General features: G+C 39.4%; 3 protein-coding genes across 14 annotated transcripts in view; 2 read left to right on the top strand and 1 right to left on the bottom strand.

The window, feature by feature from the left end:
- Positions 1 to 5,901, bottom strand: part of LOC125768326 (uncharacterized) — a 98,543-nt gene extending 92,642 nt beyond the window's left edge. Inside the window, exon 1 of one of the 12 annotated variants that reach the window (XM_049435778.1) lies at positions 387 to 5,901. In XM_049435778.1, coding sequence (XP_049291735.1) covers positions 387 to 5,369 — 4,983 coding nt within the window. In that variant the 5' untranslated portion in view covers positions 5,370 to 5,901. Of the gene's footprint in view, positions 1 to 310 lie in introns of all 12 variants that reach the window. The other 11 variants (XM_049435773.1, XM_049435772.1, XM_049435783.1 and 8 more) reach the window with 11 other exon arrangements.
- The window catches only part of LOC125768387 (probable phenylalanine--tRNA ligase, mitochondrial), a 122,751-nt gene extending 110,940 nt beyond the window's left edge, over positions 1 to 11,811 (top strand). The window contains exons 3-4 of the transcript XR_007418886.1: positions 9,882 to 10,004; positions 10,687 to 11,811. The gene's annotated coding sequence lies outside the window, so the exon portion shown is untranslated. The remainder of the gene's footprint in view (positions 1 to 9,881; positions 10,005 to 10,686) is intronic.
- The window catches only part of LOC125768328 (palmitoyltransferase Hip14), a 42,888-nt gene extending 21,508 nt beyond the window's left edge, over positions 1 to 21,380 (top strand). Inside the window, exons 4-7 of the mRNA XM_049435787.1 lie at positions 15,944 to 19,880; positions 19,952 to 20,114; positions 20,194 to 20,313; positions 20,383 to 21,380. Of these exons, the coding sequence (XP_049291744.1) occupies positions 18,663 to 19,880; positions 19,952 to 20,114; positions 20,194 to 20,313; positions 20,383 to 20,744 (1,863 nt within the window). The 5' untranslated portion in view covers positions 15,944 to 18,662 and the 3' untranslated portion in view covers positions 20,745 to 21,380. The remainder of the gene's footprint in view (positions 1 to 15,943; positions 19,881 to 19,951; positions 20,115 to 20,193; positions 20,314 to 20,382) is intronic.
- The last annotated feature ends 232 nt before the right edge of the window (positions 21,381 to 21,612 follow it).

The following is a 21,612-nucleotide window of genomic DNA, read 5'->3' as shown; positions in this document are numbered from 1 at the left end:
ATTTTATTTGTATGACGCTTGCGAACACGTTCAATTTACAGAATTAACTTTTCTACTAATTATCCTAATACATCTGCGGTAACTTGCTATTATCGTGTTGTTGTTTGTCTCTTGATTGAAAATTACTCCATAAACCTTTGCTTATTCCAACTTATAGCGTCAGTAAAAAGAAGTTTTGAAACAGAATGTCGCTTAAATTTTTAAAATATGATTGAGAAAAAAAATCCTATTAAAATTGTAGATCAGACTATCGGAATGCGATTGAAGATAGAGAAATAGACTGAATGCCAAATATCATTTTCCATTTTACCTCCAATTGAACTTTTATTCAGGAGACTTTTTATAAAATCACAAATAACCTCTTCTCTATATTTAAGTAAATATAGGTTTAGTAACTCCCTAATTGCTTTTTCTTTTTCTGATTCATTGCGGAATTTGTCTTCAATTAACGCTTGTGCTACAGTGAAAAGGCTTTCTTTAATTGCGAATTCAAAAATACTTTCATCTTCTGGACCAAAGGCATCGAAACAATCCAAATACGATCTTTGTTGCAGGTACACAAAAACATTGGCCGAACACATTTCGGTCGACATATCTAAACGATATTGAAAAATATCCCAATGATTCCTCATACAAATCTTTTTTGGATTAAAGCCAATGGCAACCAAACTCGGTAACATGTATACGCAACCATGTTTAATGGTCATAAGAAACAAATTCAATCCTTCTTGATCATCACCGTAATGATCGTAAACCTTCTTTAATATATATCGATATACAGGTACATTATTTTTATGATTTCCAAAATAATTATTTCTTATCCATTCCATAACATTTCCAATCATTTCGACCGTAACATCCATATTCGTCTTCTGCAGTATGTATCTAATCATTGGTATGTTGCCGTAATGTATAGCAGCTGAAAATATGTTTGTTACTACAGCATCCTCACAGTAGTAAAAATCTTTGCTACAGCAATATTGTTCAAATGGAATTTCAAAATTAATTGTTTCATTTTCCATTCGATCGTCAAACCTATCGATAATAATGTCTTTTTTAACACATTTAATCCGATTGTAACTGCAGACCTGTATAAAGATTGTTTTGAACAATTTCTTTTGATTGCTTTCAATTGCTTTTTTAGCACATAAATATAAGCATTGGTTGTTTTTAATCATGGACACGAAAGAGGGATTACGTTCAATAAGATAGTTAGTAAAATCATATCTTTCTTTCTTCAAGGAGATCAGAAACAATCGCTTGGCACGACCGCCCAAACCCAACTTCTGTGGACCTGATTTTTCAATTAACTGACGAAACATAAAAATACTTCCTACAGTTATAACTATGTCCAGCACCGATGAAGAATGTAATTGAGCAAGTGGGGCATATATATCTATTTTGTTCTCTTCAACAAGATACTTTGCCACACGTTCGCTTAGTTCGTCTGCTAAGTCCTTTTGATCCATACAATCAACCAAATAGTTCGTATACTTACATGCCATCCAAAGTAATGTATAAAAATCATTAGACCGTACCTGTTGGATCAAATTGTCCATATTAGGTTCTAAACCACTTTTGAAGAGCATTTCTATTAAATCACTATCGTTATGAAAAAATGCGTAATCTATAGCATTCCATCCAAAAAGTTCATCGTTTACATGAATAAGTTCCGGTGACATCTTCCTTGATATTGATTTTAATAATAATATCACTGGTTTTATATTATCGGGCCATGGATTTATGTATTCTACCAAATGCAATGGTAAGCGGCCAACTCTATCTTTTACGGTAACAGTAGTAGGGTTATTTCGTAGTATTTCTTCAACCTGACTATAGGATCCATTCACTAGCGCCAAATGTAAATCACAACCATTGCTTCCCCTAAGTATCAATCGGTCTAAAAATTCGCGTGTTTTGCTTAAATAACGCGACAAAATCATTTGAGAGTGAAAAATGCTCTCATTCTTAAAACGTTTCCAGTTTTCGAACAACCAGCAGGCAGAGAAATATTCTGCAAAAATTCGATGCAGAAATTGAGGCACTCCACCTTGTACTCCAAGAACGATTCCCGTTTTTTCTGCGCCTTGGTTCACTTTCTTCATTATCTTTTTTGCACTTTTCTGTTCCACCTTGGACAACAGTTTTTCTCTATCTTTTGCATCAAATATAACGTACATGGCCAACAGCATGTGCTGTTTCATTATTTCTTTTTTTAATCGAACTTCTTTTGTTATGGCTGCAGCTGTCGAAGCAGCAAAATCGGTCGTGCCTATTTTATCTGTATTCGCAATTTTAAACTTTCTGTCTACAAACTCTTCAACCAGATAAAGTATGTCAATTTGGTTGTTATTTAACATTTGTTGCGATATGTTATGTGTATTTTCATTTACACAACTCTTAATCTCGGGTAATAAGATAACCAGCACCATGTACAACAACAATGGAATTCTTATGATATCTTTTAAAACATGTTTGATAATCCGAGATAACATCATAAGAATGCTGTTTCGATGGATCTCTTTGTAGCGCTCGTAACCATCTAAATTATTCACAAGAAATTTGTGAAGTGAAGTTATTATATTTATCCTTGAAAATGGTTTTAGCCGATATATTTGACATTGAGGAAAGGTGTTTTTCAATTCTTGTTCAAATCCATACGGTCGACTTGAGAGGTATAGCAAACGCACTCCATCAAGACGTGAGAATCGTCCGAAACACTTCATTACCACATCCTTAAAGTATGGCGCGATTTCATCGAAACCGTCTAGAATTAACACGAGCTTTCGTTTGTTAAACTTCTCCTTAAACAACCGCAATTCAAATAATTCGATCGTGGATAGCCTTTTAGTCTTCGTTTCATCCAATACTATTTCGCCGTCTGAAACAGTCAGAAGATTTGCACAACGATCGGCCTCTTCTCTAAAGCCATCAGTCTCTTTGATCGTATGTTTGTTGATACTCGATACGAACAGCGCCAAATGGATGTATCGATACAATAGCCTCACAATTTCTGTTTCATCAAGGTTTTCTACATTGCTCAATCGTTGGAAATCGGTCGAAAATTTCAGTGCGATAAACTTTATTACGTATAGGGATTGATCGTATCTTGACAAACGCCAGGCTAACCAGGTAAAGTAGGTTGTTTTACCAAATCCTGCATCATTGAGGAAGATAAAGACCTTCCCACTGTCGCCATCTTGGAAACCAGGTAGATCGGGTTCTTCATTGCTAGTGGCTAGAACACGCTTTACTTCCAACGCACTATGAAATTCTAGATCATTCTCATTTAGCTTGTTATCCTCCTTGTAAGGCATATAATGACGGTGAACGTACCAATATTTAATTTTTTCATAATTATTCTTATTTAAATGTTGGTATATTAACTCCTCATTTGGTTCGCAAGACTCCAACACATTTAATAAAAAGCTCAAATCGTCATTTTCTTCCACAATTCCAATCAGTGGCGTAGTAGTACCAAACATCATTCGTTCATTTTGCAAATACAATTGTTGCAAAGCTTCATTTGAGAGATCCTTCACATAAATCCTTTCTGAAATTTCGCCATCCTGCGGACTTCCTGAAATGTGTTCTACAACAACGATCTTTTGACGATATTTATCTGATAATTCTTTTAGCTCATTAATGGCTACATATTCGGGTTTCCCTAGTATCGTTATGACTTTGATTGTAGGATGATTTACATCTCTAAGGTATGATAGCAAATCTTTGAGAACATCATTCATATCTTGCTGTTTTGTATACTTTGCACTATCAACAAATATTGTTTCATATTTTAATTGTGATAGCGCTTGAAATATAATGCGAGAGTAAACTGTCAATTCAAGCGTGCTGTTAAACTCGTAAATTCCAGGACCAGACTCCTTGAGAACTTCATACAACTTAAACTCTTTTAAGCGTTCCGGATTTACTTCAATATGAGGATGTTTTTCACGCACTGACTTAAGGTACTCTTTTGAATACCATATCACGTCAGTTATGTTTTGCTTCAGATTTACATTAACAAATATTTTTTGCCAAAATGCAAGGTCCATGGGAACACGTCGTTCAGGCTTCATTGCATCCAACACTTTTCCCTGCAGCTTGTCAAATACTGTTTCTCGCTCAACACACCACGATGGCAATAGAGCAATCGCTTTTTCGCGTAGTTTTTCTTCATTGCAGGAGTTGGACATAAGCAAAAATTTGCTATAGAACTCGCATAATCTTTGATCAAACTTAGCAAACTCCTCATGATCTTGTGTGTCTTGGGCAGACTTGAACGAAGCCTTATCGAACTTAATGTTCAGCTCATTTGTTTTGTGTTTCTTGAATTTCCTTTCGAGTAGCTTTTTGCGCTCTGTTTTAAAAGCTGTTTGAATCTTTTCTATTGGCGTTGGTTTATCTACTCCTGTTGTTTCTTTGTTTAAGTTTCTGTTCGGCGTTATTGGTGAGGTGATGTTAGCTTCATCGGAAAAGCCTTTTGTTAATTTGTAAATGCTCACAGACGGATCGCTTGTTTCTAGCTCTGATGGTGCTATACATTTGTAAATTAAGTTGAGAAATGTGCTAAAGAATGTGTCGTTTAATGTAATTACCTCTCCAGAACAGACGAAGAGTGCAAGTTTCCTTCCTAAAGCAGAGAGACATGAATCTTTTACAGCCTCGAGCAGCGCTGGAAAGGGTTTATCCCAATCTAACTGGTAACATGTTGCTTCTATATCTTTGCAAAACTCCTTAAGATCACTCTGCTGTGTGTTGACCGCATTGCACTGTAAAGAATCATCCTGTTGTTTGATGATGACCTTAAAATATTGTTCCATCTTCTCATGGAGTCCAGCAGTACTACACAGGATATAACGCGCATCCTTTGGGAGATTCTGATCAATCTCGAGAAATGACACAAAGTACATGGGGATCGAGAACTCAGAATCGCATGCGGCACATAGACCTTGTTCTTCGATTTTAGAACCCATGTTCTGTTTGTATTTCGCTTGTATGTACCAAGTGCCGGTGACCTGTCGTGGCGATGAGTAAAATAACACTATGTCGTCAAATTTTCCTGCTGCCGTCACTTCTAATGCGACAGCAAAGTTGAATTCGTTGTCGAGCTGACTCATTTTGTATTTCCGAAGAATAATCATAATTGCCAGGCGTAGATGATATAAGTCGCCTCCGACTCTGGGTAATCCTTTGGTTGAGTTTTTTAACATGTATTCCACTAGATTGTACACTGTGGACATATTCGTAGACGTTGTAGTGACTCTGTCGTCTTTTTGCTCGACTGTACTGTTCATGTTGCTTCTGTAAAGCACATTAATAATAGAACGAAAATGAGTAAATTTGTTGTATAACATGCAAGACATCATAAATAATGAGAGAAAGGTTGATTTTCAACATGTACAACTTGGTACCCTGTGATAGGCAAGTAATGAGAAGAATTATGTGAGCTACTAACTACAAAAATCTACTTCTCTGTTTGAGATTTGGTTATGAACGTTGTCGCATCACAATGATCACAGCTCAGGGCTATTGGGAGTGTTGGTGCTCTTCGGTGAAAGGTTTATGTCTAAAAAAAGTTTGCATGCAATTTCTTATACTTGTTGATGAAAGCAACAACTTTCGGAAGATATTGTGTCACCACATCTAAAATCACCGCAAGTTCTGATAAACATAATTTTTCCCTTTACACCCATGCCTAACCACATACGGACCTTCTGGGAAATGCTTATCTTCATATCTAACCAAACTAACACTTTCGAACACAGCGAATCGGAACAGTCACTTGGGATACATTTAACTGCACCAAGTCCAAAGAGTTCTCTTTCGTGCCAAACTGACAAGTTCGCAACCAGCGGAACACGATTGACCAGGACCTGGTCTAATACATAGCACACAAGAGTACAACATAATTTACCTTTCTGTACGATAGATCTGCACTTAAATATTGAAGTATTTGTTCTTGCAGTTGCACTCGTTGTTCTCTTAAAAGTGTTTGCCGCTTTTATTCACAGCACTGTTCTGTCCGCTGTCAATTTTTGTTGCGTTTATCAATAATCCACACACAATACTTGTTGCGTTTGTACATAATCCACACACAATACTTGTTGCGTTTTGTCGCAATCGAACTAATTTGGCCTATCCACACGCTCTGTAATTTTTACACAGAAACCCACGAAATGTACGTGAATGCGTACGAAAGGTTAAACGCTTATTGAATCATACGAAATGTTGTCAGTAGGGTGTTAGTTGCACTCTTATCTTATCGTATATCCCGTTGACTGCCATGGCTATCATTTCTGGTTTTTTGAAATAAATTTTTATACTAGTTTACAGTCGTTTATGAAATGTTAGCCCCAATGTACACTTACACAGTTTAATGGTCTCTCAAAAATTAAAGTCAAAAAACTTGTACGCAAAAACGGTCTAGTCCAGAGGCGGATCATCCACTACGCAAACTAAGCGGCTGTGGGGGACCCCGAGACTAAAGGGGCCTCGAAGTTTTTGGCGCTTGTAGAGTTCAATATGCATGTCTTACAATATTGTAACACTTTACTTATTTTCTTTCGTCGGTTTTAAGGGCCCCGAGGATTCTCAGTTAGGGCCTCCAAAAATGACTCTGGGTAAGCTTGTTCCTTATTCTTTGTTAGTATTAATATTGCATAGCATATCCCCCCGATGCGGATAACGGTTTTATCGAACATTTTCACCGAAACATCGCTAGCCCGTGGCAACCCAATTTCGCGATAAACTGTCGTTGGTCTTGCTGGTTGGTGAGGAAAGATAACGATTACCCGGTCAGTGAGATGATTAACGAGCAACCAGTGCGAATTCCTGATAAGTTTTTGGACTCTTGGTTGACGAAGTTAACAAAACAGCTGTTGTTGTGCAATGCAGGAAATAAGTCCAATAAAAGAAATCCAATCTTGACAACATGTAGACGAATATTTGAAGTGTATGAAGAAAAAGTAAAATTGTAAGTATAGGTATACACATGCTCTGTTACCAGTGTATGTAGCAATACCGCTACATCCGATATGGGTATGGATCCGAAGCCTCTAGTAGGATAATATTGGCATTATATAGCTAAAGTGAACGGAGGGGGACGGTCAGTCATGTCCTTCTGTACTAATATCCTACGAGACTTTAAACAGCTAGGATGCGTAGTCCCTCCGACGTGACAGGGGATTGAAAGAGAGGCCTTGCAAATCACCACCAATACAAATGCAACGAAAGGATACCAAGAAATTTCGATGACAAGGAAGAACTACCGGACGAGTAGAAACTGGGTGTCATACACCCAGTGTACAAGAAGGGCGACTGGCTGAACTGTACAAACTTCCGAGCAACCAAATCTTTACGCTACGGCAGATCCTCCAGAAGTGCCGAGAGCATCAGATCCCTAAGCACCTGTTCATTGACTTTAAGGCGACCTTCGAAACCATAGATCGGACCGAACTATGGCACACCATGCAGAAGTACGGATTTCCAGGGAAGCTAGGGAAGTTGTTGAAGGCCACTATGGACGGGGTGCAGTGCAAGATGAGAGTGTCGAACATTCCATCAGAATCGTTTGTATATCACCGGGGTCTGAGGCAAGGAGACGGACTCTTCTGTTTGCTGTTAAACATCGCTCTGGAAGGTGTCATGCGAAGCGCGGGAATCGACATCCGGTGCACGATTTTCACCCGTTCTCTACAATTTCTCGGCTTCGCGGATAACATCGGCAACATCGGACGGACATCAGCGGCAATGTGCGACGCATACACCCGACTGAAACGCGAGGCCGAAAGAATTGGAGGATCAATGCGACGAAGACATAATACTTGCTTGCCGAAGGCTCTGATCATGATAGAGCCCAACTCGGAAACAGAGTATCAGTGGACGGCGACGATCTCGAGGTGGTAGAGGAGTTCGGCTAAAGTCTGAAACACGACCCCCCCCACTCACGGTCACTCATCTGCGTGTCAATTTTTCGTACAGGGTGGTTCGGAGACTATGCAATGTGGCCTGAATTTGATTTTTTTTACAATTACTATTAAATTGTAAGGAGGTTTTCGCATAGTGAAAAGTGATTTATTCATCGAGGAACCAAGTTCCATACGCTGTTTGTGAAACCGTAAAATTTTCCTCATTTTTGACCCAACTTTGCCCCATAGCTCCGCCGGTATCCAAGATATCGCCAAACTTTCTTCTGGCCATGGCTAGATGGCACTTGTGGCTACATTTCGTCCATGCACCACTAATCGCTACCATGTCTGTGGCCGGAGCTATTCGCGAAAGCTCCAACGGATCGCCAATCTTTGACCTGTGGTCGATAGATGGCACCAATTGCTACATTTTCTTCTTCGACGGCCATGCCCTCAGGTGTCTGTGTCTCGAAACATAATTAAAAAAAACACGCAACCGATTTCGAACCACCCTGCACGAAAAAAAGTCACTCAAATGAGTGCCCGTGAGTGGGGGGGGAGGTCGTGTTTCAGACTTTAGCCAGTAGTTCTGCTACCTTTAAAAAGTATTTTAGACGATAAGATAAGGAAAACAGTACAAATTGAACAACTTCCACCCAACTGGCTGTGTTTCGTTTGATTCAATAAGCATTTAACCTTTCGTACGCATTCACGTACATTTCGTGGGTTTCTGAGTAAAAGTTGCAGAGTGTGTTGATAGGCTTGATTTGATCAATTGCGACAAACCGCAACAAATATTGTGTGTGGATTATTGACGAACGCAACAAAAATTGACAGCGGACAGAACAGTGCTGTGAATAAAAGCGGCAAACACTTTTAAGAGAACTACGAGTGCAACTGCAAGAACAAATACTACAATATTTAAGAGTCGATCTATTGTATAGAAAGGTAAATTATATTGTTATCTTGTGTACTATGTATTAGACCAGGTCTTGGTCAATCGTGTTTCGTTGGTTAAGAATTTACAAGTTTGGCACGAAAGAAGCCTTATCGCTACATCGAACTCTTTGGTCTTGGTGCAGTTAAATGTATCGCAAGAGACTGTTCCGATCCGCTGTGCTCGAAAGTACTATTGAGGCATGTGATGGAGTACTGCTCAGTAATCTCTTCTTCTGAGGCTCGTATATGGATCTTTTCAAACATGTAAAGATGTCTTTTACCAGGTTTGTTGGTCCCAGACTTCTCCGGGGATCTTCCACTGCCGAGTCCGCTTACAAGCCGAGGTGTCGATTTGTTTGACAATGACTCTCTTGAAATTGACCGTTTCCATAGCCTCCCAAATCTTTTGATACTCGTGTAACAGTAACGATTCCTGCAACTCCTAACTAAACATTTTCTTTTGGTTGCGGTACAGACGAACAGCTACGAAAGCATCGCGCGAATGAGCTTGTCGCATTGGACGATAGAATTTTAATAAGGCATTTCGATTGCTAATCGTGAGAACGATAACTTATAGCATGACATGGTGCCGAATTAAAAATAATGAAGAAGCTTTGACTTCATATGCAATATGCTGAACCTGCTCCGATAATAGCCAATTCCTTTAATAGACTTGTGACGTAGTTTTATAGTTAAGAATTGGACATCAAAAACAATAATATCGAAAAGCTTTTAATGAAACACATGAAAGACCCATCTAGCTAAAAACATAGTGAGTTACTGATGCCAATCTGATTGCTAATTACTGGAACAAGAGAGAGTCATACGAGAATTAATGCTGATGCGCGAAACACTGATACATTCTATAAACATCGTGGATCGCCCGGTTTACAATCAAATTAACGATCATTCAGTTAAACTCAATCAAAGAAGTGATTTAAATCTTAAAATCAACAACAGAATTGGTATACATTAAATTTAAAGAAAATTTCTAGATTTTGGTTATGTCTAATATTTTTTTTTTCATTTCAGAATTAAAATGAGCAAAAGAGATAGTGACCATATCCACTCACAAGGACCACGTGAGAGCCTTATAAACGATGAATCTATACCGACGACATCGCCGGCGGACAATCCTAACGATCCCATAGAAAGGTACAAATATTCCGAATGAAGACGATTTATCAATTTTTGTTACTATTCCGTCAGAGGTTCGATTATACTGTTATCATATTTCTGTAACTCATCATGAAGAATTATTTCTGCCAAGTGATTTCGTTTTCAAGAAAACAGTATCGATAGCAACTGTTACAAGCAATGATATGCCATAAAGGCTTATTTCGAATTTTGGTTTGTTTTCGTTGGACAGCACAATTTGTCGCTAAATGATGCCTATATTCAATTATAAGGAATTGGCATGGCTGTTTTCCACAACGTTACCGGATAGGCTGTACTTGCTAATGGGATTAGGTACCGGTCCTGTCGCGCGAAGGACCAAGACCCAAAAAGACCAATTCCCGATATAAGTTTGCTCCGGTAAAATATTTTTTTCATGTTTCATCCAGTATTTTAAATTGGAAATTAGAATTTACCCAACGATAAACCATTGATCGCAGAGAAAGAAAACAGCAGACAGACGTGCTAAATGGGCAACCGATCATTAATTCATTTGTAATTCTTATTCCTTCAGTTGAGGCTAAGAAATTCTTTTTAACAAGGCCTGTATGGTCAGTAAACCTTGACAATAATCCGATCATGTCGTATATACTTATGTATTTTTAGATTTTTAGTGTATATTTTTTCTCTTTCTTTCTCTCTTTTTCTTCCATATGTATAGAAACATTCTAGTCGAACAAGATGAGGAACTTAAAAGGCAACATGTGACATCCATGATTACAAATTCGATAGCACACACCACTATGCATGGCGAGTTGTATAATACGTATTTGGCCATATCGATTATTCTTCGGCAATTCAAAAAGAAGAACCAGTTTATTGTCGCCACAGAAGTGTCGGAAGCAGGAAAATTCGACGACATTTTATACCACCAGCAATCGCCAAACGGCACCAGCACTTTGTGCATACAAGCGAAGCATAAAAAGACGGACGGGATGTTCATAAAGGTAGAGGATCTATGCGCTGCCAAAGGTATGTACTCGGTTCCCACGTATTTTTCATCATTTCTTGAGATTGATCCGGAACTAACTAAAGGTGAATCTGAGTCCCATAAAGATGAACACAAAACTCAATATGCCATTTGTACCAACGCTAAACTCGATAAGAACGTCAATGCCACGAAAATCGAGCCACAGGAAGATGATACTTTACAGTTTTGTGACGATATACGAGCAACATGTTATCAGTTGCACCGTGACATACCTGAGCTGACGGAATGCTTAAAAAAATCGTGTAAAGATGTGTTTAAAAATGATTCAGATTTTGATGAGAAAAAGGACGAGTTCTTTAGTAAATTTCTGCTTATATGTAACTCCTACAATCACAAAGAACTACGTATAAAATTGCGGAACCTATTGCCCGAGTGGTGCGATGAAGCTCAACGTGAATTAGTTATTGATAATTTGGTGGGTTTACTGAATAATAACGTGTACAACAACCCTCGTTACTACATAACCCTCGAACGTATACAACAATGGTTTTTGGACAAAGATTTCAACCAAAACATCAGTGTTTTGAGGCGTCTTTCAGAAGAGCACTTGGAATCTGGACACAAAAAACATCCTCATATTGAAGTAAATCCGGATCGCTTAAAAGAGTTTAAGTTGTATGAAGTTCTCAAGGAGTCTGGTCCTGGAATTTATGAGTTTAACAGCACGCTTGAATTGACAGTTTACTCTCGCATTATATTTCAAGCGCTATCACAATTAAAATATGAAACAATATTTGTTGATAGTGCAAAGTATACAAAACAGCAAGATATGAATGATGTTCTCAAAGATTTGCTATCATACCTTAGAGATGTAAATCATCCTACAATCAAAGTCATAACGATACTAGGGAAACCCGAATATGTAGCCATTAATGAGCTAAAAGAATTATCAGATAAATATCGTCAAAAGATCGTTGTTGTAGAACACATTTCAGGAAGTCCGCAGGATGACGAAATTTCAGAAAGGATTTATGTGAAGGATCTCTCAGATGAAGCTTTGCAACAGTTGTATATGCAAAATGAACGAATGATGTTTGGTACTACTACGCCACTGATGGGAATTGTGGAAGAAAATGACGATTTGAGCTTTTTATTAAATTTGTTGGAGTCTTGCGAACCAAATGAGAAGTTAATAGACCATCATTTAAATAAGATTAATTATGAAAAAATTAAATACTGGTACGTTCATCGTAGTTCTGAGCCACATGAGCCGAAGAAACAGACAAAGACGGAAGGAAAAGAACATTTTTATGTTGAACAGCTTAGCGAATCAGCGATACTAGCCGCTCTAGACACGAACGTTGAGGAACCCGATCTACCTGGTTTCCAAGATGGCGATAGTGGGAAGGTCTTTATCTTCCTCAATGATGCAGGATTTGGTAAAACAACCTACTTTACCTGGTTAGCCTGGCGTTTGGCAAGTTACGATCATTCCCTATACGTGATAAAGTTTATCGCACTGGAATTTTCGACCGATTTCCAACGATTGAGCAATGTAGAAAACCTTGATGAAACAGAAATTGTGAGGCTATTGTATCGATACATCCATTTGGCGCTGTTCGTATCGAGTATCAACAAACATACGATCAAAGAGACTGATGGCTTTAGAGAAGAGGCCGATCGTTGTGCAAATCTTCTGACTGTTTCAGACGGCGAAATAGTATTGGATGAAACGAAGACTAAAAGGCTATCCACGATAGAACTATTTGAATTGCGGTTGTTTAAGGAGAAGTTTAATGAACATAAACTCGTGTTAATTCTAGACGGTTTTGATGAAATCGCGCCATACTTTAAGGATGTGGTAATGAAGTGTTTCGGGCGATTCTCACGTCTTGATGGAGTGCGATTGCTATACCTCTCAAGTCGACCGTATGGATTTGAACAAGAATTGAAGACAACTTTTGAAGATTGTCGAATGTATGGATTAAAGCCGTATTCAGAGAAAGATAAAATTATATCACTTCACATATTTCTTGTAAAAAAATTATATGGTTACGAGCGCTACGAAGAGAGCCATCGGAACAATATTCTTAGGGTGCTGTTTCATATCATCGACAATGTTTTGAAAGACATGGTAACTGTGCCATTGTTGCTGTATATGGTGCAGATTGCCTTATTACCCGAGATTAAGAGTTGTGTAAATGAAAATACACAAACAATGTCGAATCAAATGTTGAATGGCAAGAAACATGATATACTCCGTGTGGTTGAACGTTTCATTGACCACAAGCTAGATATTTTATGCTTTGGAAAACAGGGCATTACCGATGCTGGTGCTAATACGCATACCGCCCAGGCAGGAAAAACGCTGTTCAAAAAGGAGTTAAACAAACAACACAAATTGCTAGGCATGTGCGTTATTTTTGATGCAAAAGATATAGAAAAACTGTTGTCTGAGAAGGAACGCAAGAGTGTGGAAGACGTAATCAAGAAAGTGAACAAGGGCGACGAAAAATCGGGAATCGTTCTTGGAGTACAAGGTGGACTTCCTCAATTTCTGCATCGAATTTTTGCAGAATATTTCTCTGCTTGCTGGTTGTTTGAAAACTGGAAACGTTTTAAGAGTGAGAGCATTTTTCACTCTAAATTGATTTGGTCGAATTCTTTTAGCAAAATCCGCGAATTTTTTGACCGGTTAATAATTAGGGAAAGCAAAGGTTGTGATTTACACTTGGCGCTGGTGAACGACTCCTTTAATCAGGTTGAAGAAATACTGTTTAATAATCCTTCTGCTGTTACTGTTGAGGACAAATTTGACCGTTTACCATTGCATTTGGTAGAATACACAGGAGATATAATCATGGAGTCAATATTAAAGAAGATGCCTCTTGATCGTATTAATGCAAAGGATAAGCTTTTTGGATGGAATGCTTTGGATTATGCATTTTTTCGTGGAAATTGGGATTTAATAGAAATGCTCTTCAAAAGTGGTTTAGAACCTAACATAGACAATTTGATCCAACAGGTGTGTTCCAATGATATTTATTCATTACTTCGGATGGAATCTACGTATATGCACTATTTGGATTATTGTATGGATCAAAAGGGATTAGCAGACGTACTAAGCGAACGTGTGGCAAAGTATCTAATTGAAGAGAAAAAAATAGATATATATGCTCCACTAGCTGAATCAAATTCTTCATCGATGTTGGAAAAAGTTGTAACTGAAGGCAGTATTTCTATGTTTCGTCAGTTAATTACAAAATCAGGTCCACAGAAGTTGGGTTTCAGCAATCGTGCCAAGCGATTGTTACAGCTATCTTTAGAGAAATATAAATTTGAATTTATTAATTATCTTGTTGAACAACAACCCTCTCTTGTGTTTCTTATTAGTAAGGTTAATGTATTATACTATTGTACCCGACTTGCAATTAAAAACAATCAAATAGATTTGTTTAAAACGTTGTTCAGCAAATTCTGCAGGGAACAGAAGATCGATTGTATTGAAGAAGATAACATTATCGACGATTATGAAGATAAAAGCGATAATGACTATGAGAAATTCGAAATAGAGCTTCCATTTAAAGATAGTTGCTGTTACGAATTCTCAGACAACCCATTAAATAAAGAAAGATTGTTGTATGTAGCTATAAACTATGGCAACACACAAATGGCTAGTTATATACTGCAAAAGACGAAAATGGTTGTTACGGTGGACTTAATTATAGGGATTAGGCGACAAACACGAATAGAAAACCCCAATAACAATAATCATAAAAACAGTATACCTACATTCAAATATCTAATTAAGAAGGTATTCAGTCAGTGCCGTTCTACTCAAGAAAGGTCGGATTTGTATCTTAGGATCGTTAAAGATGGCTGCGTGTACATGTTGCACAGCTTATTTGCTATTGGGTTTGATCCAAACAGCATCAAAAAGATGAATCATTTTCATGCTTTTGAACACCGTTTCGAAAATCACTTCGAGCGGAATACGGCCAATATATTTGTGTACCTGCAACAAGAATCGTATGTAAATTGTTTCAACGCCTTTGGTCCAAGAGATAAGAGCATTTTTGAGTTCGCAATTGAAGAAAGTGAATTTACAATAGCAGAAGCGCTAGTTGTAGCTAAATTTCGTGATTTTTCTTCCTCAGAAAAAGAAAGTGCTGTTTTGAATTTACTGCACCAACAGTTCTTTAAATGCGGAGGAAAGATTATTCACGATTTTATAAAATCTCTTCTTGAGGGAAGCTCAATTCAATGCAAAAGTGAAAGTGAGAGGTGGCATTCGGTATATATCAGCGTTCACCAAAAGATGCTGAATGAATTCAATCTGATTGAAAACATTATAGCAAGAGAGATGAAAAGTTTAATCAGAAATAAAACAGACACAACCGTTTCTGATGGATGGCCAGCTACATCCAAAAACAACGAAGGTTCATTGCAAAAAGAAATAATGAAGCAGCACATGCTGTTGGCCATGTACGTTATATTTGATGCAAAAGATAGAGAAAAACTGTTATCCAAGAAGGAACGGCAGCTTGTGGAAGAGATAATGGAGGAAGTGAAAAAGGATGATAAGAAAACGGAAATCGTTCTTGGAGTACAAGGTGGAATGCCTCAATTTCGGCATCGAATTTTCGCAGAGTATTTTTCTGCCTGCTGGTTGTTCCAAAATGTGAATCGTTTTAAGAATGAGAGCATTTTTCACTCTCAAGCGATTTGGTCGGATTCATTAAGAAAAATTCGCGAATTTTTAGATCGACTTATTCTTAAAGAAAGCAAAGGTTGTGATTTACATTTGGCGCTGGTGAACGGATGTAATGATCAGATTGCAGAAATATTGTGTAATAATCCTTCTGCTGTTACTGTCGAGGACAAATTTGGCCGTTTACCATTGCATTTGGTAGAATACACAGGAGATATAATCATGGAGTCAATATTAAAGAAGATGCCTCTTGATCGTATTAATGCAAAGGATAAGCTTTTTGGATGGAATGCTTTAGATTATGCATTTCTTCGTGGAGATTGGGATTTAATAGAAATGCTCTTCAAAAGTGGTGTAGAACCTAACATAGACAATTTGAGCAAACAGGTGTGTTCCAATGATATTTATTCATTACTTTCGATGGCATATATGTATACGAACTATTTTGTTGATTGTATGGATCAAAAGGACTTAGCAGACGAACTAAGCGAACGTGTGGCAAAGTATCTTATTGAAGAGAAAAAAATAGATATGTTTGCTGACTTACTAACATCATCAGTGCCGGAAAATGTAATATTTGACTGCAGTATTTCTATGTTTCGTCAGTTAATTGAAAAATCAGCTGCACAAAAGTTGGGTTTGAGCGATCGTACCCAGCTACTACTATTACAGCTATCTTTGAATAAATGCAGATATGAATGTATTAATTATCTTGTTGAACAACAACCCTCTCTTATTTTCAACATTAATAATGTTAATGTACTATATTATTGTGTCCGTTATGCAATTAAAAACAATCAAATAGATTTGTTTAAAACGTTGTTCAGCAAATTCTGCAGGGAACAGAAGATAGATTGTATTGAGGAAGATAGCATTGTCGACGATTATGAAGATAAAAACGATAATGACTATGAGGAATTCGAAATAGAGCTTCCATTTAAAGATAGTTGCTGTGACGTATTCGCTCGCAAAGATCTAGAATTCAATATAGAGGAATTATTGTATGTAGCTATAACCTACGGCAATACACAAATGGTTAGTTATATACTGCAGAAGTCCAAAATGGTCGTTACGGTGGAATTAATTATAAAGTTTATGCGACAACCAATAGAGATTAAATATATCAATAATCATAGGAAAAGTATACCTACATTCAAATATCTAATCAAAAAGGCATTCGATCAGTACGATATTAATAAAAAAGGGATCGCTTTATTTTATTTAACTATTGAATGGGGCTGCGTGTACATGTTACACAGCTTGATTACCTCTGGATTTGATGCAAGCGACATCAATAGGAAGAACGATTCACGTTTTTTGGTACACCGTTTACGTAGCTCAAACGAACAGATTACGGCCAATATATTTGTGTATCTTCAACAATTGAATGTGGATTGTTTCGATTCCTATAACCCAAGAGGTGCAAGTATTTTTGGTAACGCAATTGGATACAGGAGTTTTACAGTTGCACAAGCGCTAGCTCAAGAGAAATTCCGCAATCTTTCTCTTTCAGAAAAAGAAAATGCTGTTTTGGAATTACTGGACATAAACTTGTTTCATTACGAACAAGAGGTTATCTTTGATTTTATAAAAAGTCTCCTTGATAGAAGCTTAATTTTAGGCGATTTTGATATTTGGCATTCAGTCTATTCCTCTATCTTTAATCGCATTCCGATAGTCTGATCTGCTATGTTGGGACATATGGCCTAAGTTGCCGTTCTCGGAAATCTTTGAGGCTTTCGAGCGAAAGCCCAATACGGTGGAGTAATAGAAGAAGGCTCAGGATGCTGGATTCCCCTATGGAACCACCCAGGGTGCCTCGCAGAGTGCAGAAGAAGAAGATGGTCTGCTCAAGCCATCTCAGTTAACCCAAAGTAATAAAACAGAGATCATCCGCAAGCGAGAAAAGAAATGGACAGCGTCTTGACATACAACTTACACGCGGAATTGCAATATATTGAGGGACTTGAGCGACAACTGAAATAAACAGGATAAAATCGCCCAAAGTGTGGAAGCGCGGAAAATAACCTAAACAAGGAAGGTCTCAGCAGGATAACCTAAAAAAATATAACAATTTAAAGATGTAAACCATAACCCACCAAAAAATACAATCTTTGTCTCTCCGTTCTTTCTTGCTTTTACAATAGCAACACAATAATTGTAACAAGTATTTTTAGAATTAATAAACACTTGTTTGACAAACCAGAGACGAAAGAATTGCTGTGGAATCGAAGTTCCTATAAGACATTAAAACAACAACTTTGTTTTACAAAACGGGTATCAACAAGTCTTGAGAAGAATCTGAAATACATACATGTTCTGGCTATCCAGAAGAAACGGCTACTCGTCTAACCCGAAGGCGGTCGAAAAATACTAATAAATACAAGAACTCTACACTTATGTATAAGGTTTTTTTTCCGATTTTGATCTCCGTAAACTTCTGGTTAGCTGAATATTTTTCCTTTTCTTCATTGTGTAATTGTTCTTTAATTCTGTTTTTGATTTAAATAAAAAAAAGTATCCGAAAAGTATTGTCAATTTAACAACAAATCGTTTCACTCGATAAACATTATTTGTCTACCATGCGATCTTGTAAATGGTGTGTGGTTTGTTTCCGAGTGTTTTTTTTTTCTTTTGTGAATGGAAATATGTCAACCGCTGTCAGTAGCTGTCAAAATAACCAAGACGATGAAAAAAATCGAAATTTGCGGATTGATAAAAAGTGCGATTTATGATTTTAATGTAAGAACACTATTAATTACCAGTGCAAAGTGATTTGGTCGGCGGTAATAGTAGGGGATAACCCGCTGGGGACAATTTTATGGTTCAGTGCGGTGACGGAAGCGTAATTGCACGGTGCGCAAATTCGCAGAGCGTGAAAATAAATTAGCTTCCATTGCAGCACCACCGGAGACCCCTCCTAGTGGCTTCATTGCGGAGGAGGTTTCGGTAGAATTGGCCAAAAAACACGGCACAGAAGTGAGGCAAGCGAACCATGTACCAGAGTGCTTGCAGTGCAGCTGCCGGTGGTTGCTCGGAACCGGAGCGCCATGACCGGGATGGTTTGATAACGCACGAAACGGCTGTCGCTCCGGTGGAGCACGATTACAGTGGGTTCGATATCGTGAAAGCAACACAGTACGGTGCGATAGCACGCGTTAAAGAGCTCATTGAAGCAGGTTGGGATGTGAACCAGCCAGACAGCGAAACCGTAACCCTCTTACACTGGGCGGCGATTAATAATCGTAAAGATATCATCAAATATTTCCTCGATAAGGGTGCGATAGTCGATGCGGTCGGGGGCGAACTGAATGCTACCCCGCTCCATTGGGCCACACGGCAGGGTCATCTGGGTGCGGTGGTGCTGCTGTTGGCGGCTGGTGCAGATCCAAGCCTTCGCGATGCGGAAGGCTGTTCGTGTATTCACCTCGCAGCCCAATTCGGACACACGGCACTGGTGGCGTACTTTATAGCGCGAGGGGTGAATCCCGACTTGCAGGATCGCGGTGGCATGACGGCCCTGATGTGGGCTGCCTGGAAGATATCCGCCCTGGATCCGGTCCGTTTGCTACTAACGTTGGGCGCTAACCCAAGCCTAGCGGATCACACGCACGGCAATACGGCACTGCACTGGGCCATCCTTGCGCGTAACGCAACCGCCATCAGTACGCTTGTGTTGAAGGGTAAGGCAAATATGGAAGTGCCGAATCTACGCGGTGACACCCCGCTCACGATGCTTCAGCCGCACCTGGGTTCGATCTGGATCGGTTCGAAGGTGTCCGATCGGATCCGGGAACTCACGCAACAATCGCACCGCCGGAACCTGCTCGTTCGCATGACGCTCGACAAACGGTTCCGCTGGTGGAGCATGATAGCGACACCGTTTCTGGTATTTTACCTGGTCGGGTTAGTCTTCTGTGCCGATACGCAGATCATCATCAAAATTTTCCTGCTCGCCTGTCTGTACAGCGTGTCGTACACGATTGGGCAGCATCTGTTCGACGAAAACCTGATGGCGCTGCTACCGTTGAGTGTGTACATGGCCACCAAGCTGTGGTTCTACGTTACCTGGCTGACGTATATCGCACCAACCGTTTCGTTCCTCGCTTCGATGGCGTTCCTTGCCTGCAGTGCGGCGTTGTGGGTTTGTTTCCTGAAATCTTGGCGCGGTAATCCCGGTGTCATCCAACCGACACAAGAGCAGCGGTTTAGGGTAAGCTCGGTGTTGCTATCAAAACCAGCAAAACCACACATTGAACACCGCTGATTGATCAAACATTTCAGACCATCATCGAACTTTCGGAGCGCGGTGCAAGTGGATTTGAACCGTCGGCATTCTGTTCCGCCTGTCTAGTCCGGCGACCGGTACGCTCGAAGCACTGTTCCGTGTGCGATCGGTGCGTAGCCCGGTTCGATCATCACTGTCCGTGGGTGGGCAACTGTATCGGTAAGCTTAAACCTCGTCAAACAAACCACCCCTTCCGAAGGGACATTTAGGCTAATTTGTTGCGTTTCTTTTACTGTAGGTGCTAAAAATCACAAATACTTTATGGGATTCTTGTGGATGCTTCTAATCATGTGTGGCTGGATGTTGTACGGCGGCTCCAATTTCTACGTACAAACATGCTCTATCAACATGGACGATGGTAAAAAGCTTGCAAGCCGATTGAAAGAATCATCATACGCGTACTAATTAAAACGTTACCCTTCGTTAGGTTTATGGTCCGCCCTGCAAGCGATCGGTTCCTGCAATCCTTGGGTCGGTTGGGTGATGGGTAATGCCCTGCTGCACATGTCCTGGGTCACGGTGTTGACCATCTGTCAGAGCTATCAGGTCGTGTGTCTCGGTATGACGACCAACGAGCGTCTGAACCGTGGCCGGTACCGTCACTTCCAGGCGAAGGGTGGAAAGAGCCCGTTCAACCGAGGTCCGTTGAAAAATTTGTTCGATTTCCTCGAGTGCAGTTGTTTCGGGCTGGTGCAACCACAGCGTACCGACTGGATGCAGTTCTTCGAGTTTGATAAGCACGTGGAGCACGAACCATTGCTGCGACCGGACAACTTTCAGTACGTCTGAGTGCCGGTCAACACCGGGCAGAACCAACGTGCAGGACCACAATCGACGACAACCGTTGAACCCGCCGACCGGCAACCGGAACCGGAAGCGTCCACCGAACACGGAGCGCGAGCTGGCAACGTTGCTGCGGAACGAAACCATCAGCACAATGTTAAAGTGTGGCCGAAAGACGAAACTGTACTAGCAGCGCCAGCGAACAGAGTGATCGATGTGTAAGGCAGTAAGCTTGTGCAAGCGTGACACGCTTTTCGCTTCGTTTTGTTTTTGTTTTTGCAAACATTGTGATACATTGTGTTCTGTATATCGCCTCGTACGGAACTCATCATGTATGGTATGTTCAGGGACACGGTACCGATTTATCAGTCAAGCCGGGATCGGTGCATTTAGAAGGGACGGTTTTTGTTTAGTAATTCACTTCGCTTCATAAGATTCGTGGCGCTAGAGGGCGATCGTTCATTTATGTGCGCGCCAGTATTCGTATCACTTTACTATCATTTTAAACATTGTACGCATATAAGAGTAAGAGTGAAAAGGCTTTAGATAGGAGTTAAGAAGAATATGGAGAAAAACAAAGTCGTGTATGAAACGCTTAAAGTGAACAGAACAAAAAACCAATTAATTATTAAAAAAAAACAATACAAAGCATACCAATGAAAATTACGCTACAAAATGAAACAAAGGCACGGTATCGGCGATATGGTGGCAAAACAATGAAACAAAGTGAAAGCAGAAGACACAAATTAGTAGCATTAGTAGTCTCCTTAAAAGGGGCCGAAAAGGGGCAAGGTCGAGAGTCGGACATGTAAAAGCCACACAAAAACACAAACACACCAATGCATTAACGCGTAGAATGATGGTCGTACCAAGC

The sequence above is a fragment of the Anopheles funestus genome, chromosome 3RL (assembly GCF_943734845.2).
Source record: "Anopheles funestus chromosome 3RL, idAnoFuneDA-416_04, whole genome shotgun sequence".
NCBI classification, from domain to species: Eukaryota; Metazoa; Arthropoda; class Insecta; order Diptera; family Culicidae; genus Anopheles; species Anopheles funestus.
Note: the sequence above shows the minus strand (reverse complement) of the source record. Positions and strands in the feature narration are given on the sequence as shown.